Here is a 5,459-nt window from a genome sequence, read left to right on the forward strand (position 1 = left end):
TAGGCGCTGAAATGTATGGACACAAAACAAAGCAGTTTGCGCCGATGTGTACTTTTTCCAATATATTTCAGACATTAGTGAATGCCATCTGTTGGATCACCCTTTATGCTTAAATAACTTACACCTAATTAACACTCAATATGTACAAATAAACATCCACTCATTGTAAATTTGCATACGTACACACACACACACACACATAGTCAATATTACTTATTATTGCTCTCTAATTCTCTTTTAGTCTGATAAATCTTTCGCTTGTAAATAATTAGCATGAATTTCAATAAATGAGTCTGGTCTTATCGCTCACATCAAGCAGTTCACTACAGTCTTTTTGGTTCGCAAGTGATTTCGCAAGTTTTGCATAGACACATACATTTTGGATTTCGTTACTCTTTTTGTTTTTCACTGCGCAAGATATACACCCCCAATTTTCTAGGTTTTTTCGTCATCCAAGAAAAAGGCTTCTTGGAACAAACATTTTGGCGCCCAACGTGGGGCACGTGTATATCCTGCATAAAGTGAATTGCTTTATTCTTCATCATCTAACGGCTGGAGCAATAACAGCATTCAACCAATCCGCTAGAGCAACAACAACATTCAACTAATTCGCGTTGTTGCTGCATTGTAACCTCTTGCTAGCAGTTAATTCCTACCGTGGATTTTTTCTGTTGCGCATATTTTTGGCAAGCACACAATACATTTCGTCACTCCAAAAGGTCGAATTCACCGTTCGTTGGAGACGTATACCGCTGCGCTGCTAAAGAAGCCGTTAACATCGCGTCGCTCTGCCATCACTACTTTCGCTGCTCTCGCACATTGAAGCTGCGTTGTTTGTGCATTTCTTCGTATTTTGTTTTGCTGTCGCTTGCTCCAACATTTGACCGCCAGCACAGCAGTCAGTTACCCAGCAGGAATCAATCAACTAATTGGCGTTGTTGCTGCATTGTAACCTCTTGCTAGCAGTTAATTCCTATCGTGGATTTTTTCTGTTGTGCATATTTTTGTTCCAACCATAAACTCGTCAGTTGTTTGAGGTTTAAGGAGATGAACACAAATCAACGCTTTGATCTCATCAAGAAGCATGATCTATGCATCAACTGCTTAGGCAATGGTCATAGAATGATCCAATGTCCATCCAAGAATCGCTGCCGCTGTTGCAATCGAGCACACCACACGTTGTTGCATCATGAGAATGCATCTCAACCCACTCAAACAACTCCAGTGGCAGGTCCCGCATTCCAGCCTTCGGGGTCTACTCGACCTACATGGCAAACTTCATCTCAAGAATCGACAGCAACCCACTCGCACATGGGTGCATCGGAAGGTGGGCAGGTGATTCTTGCAACGGCTATGATCCTGGTCAAGGACGCTATGGGTACGTATAAGTTGGGCAGAGCCCTCCTAGATTCATGCTCTCAACTCAATTTCATCACTGAGGATTTCGCGCAAAAACTACGCCTTCGACGTGAGAAACATGATGTGGGCGTTCGAAGCATTGGAGACTCGCTAACCAGTCTTAAGGCGCGTACGACCACGACCATCAAATCGCGCACTTCAGCCTTTCAACTGTCACTTCAATTCGGAATCACCTCGCACATAGCATACCAGCCAGGTGCCGAGATCGACACGTCCGGTTGGAGCTTGCCAGCCAATACCAAATTAGCAGACGAGATGTTTTTTAAGCCCCGGCGCATAGACCTGTTGTTAGGAACAGAGGCCTTCTTTGATGCTCTTGCTGTTGGCCAAAATCGACTGGGTCCAAATTTACCGACGCTTCAGAAGACGTTGTTTGGTTGGGTCGTCTCTGGTAGGTTTCGAGGTGACTATAACGTGACGTCATCATCTTGTCTGCTGTCAAATGAAACCTCAATCGACGAGAATTTGCAACGCCTATGGCAACTGGAAGCCATCGACACGTCACCAAAACCAACTCAGCCAGACCATCGAATTTGTGAAGAGCATTTCACAAAAACAACTCATCAAGACCACACTGGTCGAATTACTGTAAATCTGCCATTTAAAGACAACCCAATTTGTCTCGGAGACTCCTTCGATATCGCTCGTCGGCGATTCCTTGCGCTTGAGAGACGTCTTCTACGTTCGTCCGAAATCCGTCCGCAGTACATTGCCTTCATGGAAGAGTACGAAAGTCTTGGCCACATGTCAGTAGTAGCACACCCCAACTTGAAAGAGCCACACTACTATATGCCACATCACTGCGTGCTTAAACCTAGCAGCACGTCAACTAAATTGCGAGTAGTGTTTGATGCCTCGTGCCGCACCTCAACACAAACATCATTGAACGATCATTTGTTAGTGGGGCCCACAATTCAACAAGATTTATACATGCTTCTATTACGTTTTCGTCTGTATCGTTTCGCCATCACCGCAGATATCACTAAAATGTACAGCCAAGTACTCGTAGAAAATAATTGTCGACAATTTCAATACATACTTTGGCGAGCTTCCCCAGACTCAGATCTCCGCACGTACCAGCTCAACACTGTAACATACGGAACAGCTTCGGGCCCATACCTTGCGGTACGCAGCCTACACTACCTGGCAGACCAGCATATGGCAGAGTTTCCGATCGGCGCTTCGGCAATAAAATCATCCTTTTATGTCGACGACATGTTATGTGGTGCCGACGATATAACCACGTTACACACACTCAGGCATGAAGTTGTTGAAGTACTCCGTCGTGGACAGTTTCCAATATCGAAATGGCACTCAAATCACCCAGACTTCAAGGAAGGTCAAGCAACAAAGGAGCTTCGTATCAACGACGATTTAGTGACCAGTGCGTTAGGAGTAACATGGCATCAACGAAGCGACGTATTTTCGTTCGGCTTTAACCCGAAACAGCAATACAATTCGGTTACAAAGCGGACAATATTGTCTATTGCCTCATCGCTGTTTGATCCACTTGGCTTGTTGTCACCATTGATAATCACTGCCAAGATTATCCTCCAAGAGCTATGGTTATTGAAGCTCGATTGGGACGAGTCTGTACCTCAGCACCTACAACAAGCTTGGACAAACTGCTTAGCATCATTAAACTCGATTTCGTCACTCATCGTGCCTCGTTATTGCTGGCAACCAACCGGACGGAACATACAAATACACGGGTTTTGCGACGCATCAATTCGAGCATACGGTTGCTCTGTATACATACGTACGGAAGACTTGGATGGACATGTTGAAGTTCAGTTACTTACATCAAGGTCAAGAGTCGCTCCAGTCAAAAGGCAGTCGCTTCCCAAACTTGAACTTTGTAGTGCGCACCTTCTTGCATCTCTCTACGCAAAAATAAAAGATGTTTTTACTGATCAACCTCTAAGCAGTTACTTTTGGACCGATTCACAACTAGTACTGCATTGGCTTCAACAGCAGTCAATAACGCTTTCAACTTTTGTAGGGAACAGAGTATCGGATATACAAGAGTTGACTGTAGGTGGACACTGGAGATACGTACCAACGCGCGAGAATCGTGCGGATCTTGTATCTCGAGGCTGCCCTACTGCAGAACTTAAACAATCGAATTGGTTTTCCGGTCCAGCTTTTTTGTGTCAAGATCAGACTAAATGGCCAAATCAAAAACCACCAGTTGACCTCGACGGAGACGTCATCAATTCGGAAAAACGCAAAACGACACTTACCACAATGATGGAGACAAACTACATTCTCAACATCATCAATGGCATTAGCTCGTACCCCCATTGCTTACGTCTAGTCGCCTGGTTATTCCGGTTTTTTGATTCGTCCAGAAAGAAATCAAGGTTCACTACCGCTTCACCATCGCCTGACGAATTGCGACGCGCTTCACATTGCTTAATATGGAACGTTCAACAGCATCACTTCTCTGTCGACTTTCAGTTACTAAAGAAAAATCGATCATTAAAAAGTAATTTAAAATTTTTGACTCCATTTATAGACACTTCGACTGGATACGAGCTTATCAAGGTTGGTGGCCGTCTGGACTACACCGAATTACCAGACAGCCAAAAACACCCATTGCTGTTGCCCAGTAATTCACAATTTATTTTGACGTATGTACGCCATTTACATCTTCGCAATTACCATGCAGGCCCAAAAGCCTTAGTCGCCTTGATCCGCCTTGAATATTGGATTGTCAACGCCAGAGATTTGGCCCGTCGCGTCGTTCGTTCGTGTGTGCATTGCGTTCGATACAAGCCCACCTTGCTGCAGCAAGTAATGGGACCCCTACCAAGAGAGCGTGTCCAACCAACACGTCCATTTGAACGCTGCGGAATCGACTTTTGCGGACCAATAAGCACTTACCTGCGAGTCCGAGGAAAGACACCTACCAAATCATACTTGGCGATATTTGTTTGTCTTGTCACTAAGGCGGTTCATATTGAGGTGGTCTCGGACTTGTCTACAAAAGCATTCCTGAACGCTCTAAAACGTATGGGTGGTCGGCGAAAGATGCAGTGCCACATTTTCTGCGACAACGCCACGAATTTTGTAGGAGCATCCAACCCTTTGCAAGAGGTCAAACAATTTTTGTTCAAGCACGAAACCCAGAACGAAATTAACAAATATTGCTCTTCCGCTTTTATTAATTTCCATTTTATCCCACCTAGGGCACCCCATTTTGGCGGCCTCTGGGAAGCAGCAGTTAAAAGCGCAAAGGGACTGCTCTATCGCACATTGACTAATACAAGATTAACATATGAAGAACTGAGCACTGTAGCTGTGGAAATAGAGGCCATACTAAACTCGCGTCCGCTCTCACCGCTATCATCAGATCCCAATGACTTTGAAGCACTCACTGCTGGACATTTTTTGGTCGGGTCATCGCTACGTGCCCTACCCGAAAGCTCACTCGAAGAGAGAAATATCTCGAATTTGGATCGATACGATATGATTACGGCCATCAAGCAACGCTTTTGGCGCCGCTGGTCTTCAGACTATGTCAATGAACTACGCTCACGAGTCAAGTGGACGACACCTACACCCAATCTTGCAGAAGGTACGCTAGTGATCATCCACGACGATAACCTCCCACCACAACGCTGGAAGCTTGATCGCGTTGAGTCGACCGTACGTGGACGAGATGGTCACGTTCGAGTTGTGCGCCTCCGCACTACTAATGGGAGCTGTTGCCGGCCTGTTCACAAACTTGCCATCCTGCCAGTGTCTTGAAAGTGCATCCTTTCAACGGGGCCGGGATGTTGGATCACCCTTTATGCTTAAATAACTTACACCTAATTAACACTCAATATGTACAAATAAACATCCACTCATTGTAAATTTGCATACGTACACACACACACACACACATAGTCAATATTACTTATTATTGCTCTCTAATTCTCTTTTAGTCTGATAAATCTTTCGCTTGTAAATAATTAGCATGAATTTCAATAAATGAGTCTGGTCTTATCGCTCACATCAAGCAGTTCACTACAGTCTTTTTGGTTCGCAAGTGA

The 5,459-nt window shown here is 44.8% G+C and overlaps 1 protein-coding gene across 1 annotated transcript; it reads left to right on the plus strand.

Moving 5' to 3' along the window:
- The first annotated feature begins 1,047 nt into the window (after positions 1 to 1,047).
- Positions 1,048 to 5,172, plus strand: LOC128856557 (uncharacterized). The gene has a single exon (XM_054091864.1). The coding sequence runs from the start codon at positions 1,048 to 1,050 to the stop codon at positions 5,170 to 5,172; it is 4,125 nt and encodes a 1,374-aa protein (XP_053947839.1).
- Positions 5,173 to 5,459: the final 287 nt, after the last annotated feature.

Source organism: Anastrepha ludens, chromosome 3 (assembly GCF_028408465.1).
Source record: "Anastrepha ludens isolate Willacy chromosome 3, idAnaLude1.1, whole genome shotgun sequence".
NCBI classification, from domain to species: Eukaryota; Metazoa; Arthropoda; class Insecta; order Diptera; family Tephritidae; genus Anastrepha; species Anastrepha ludens.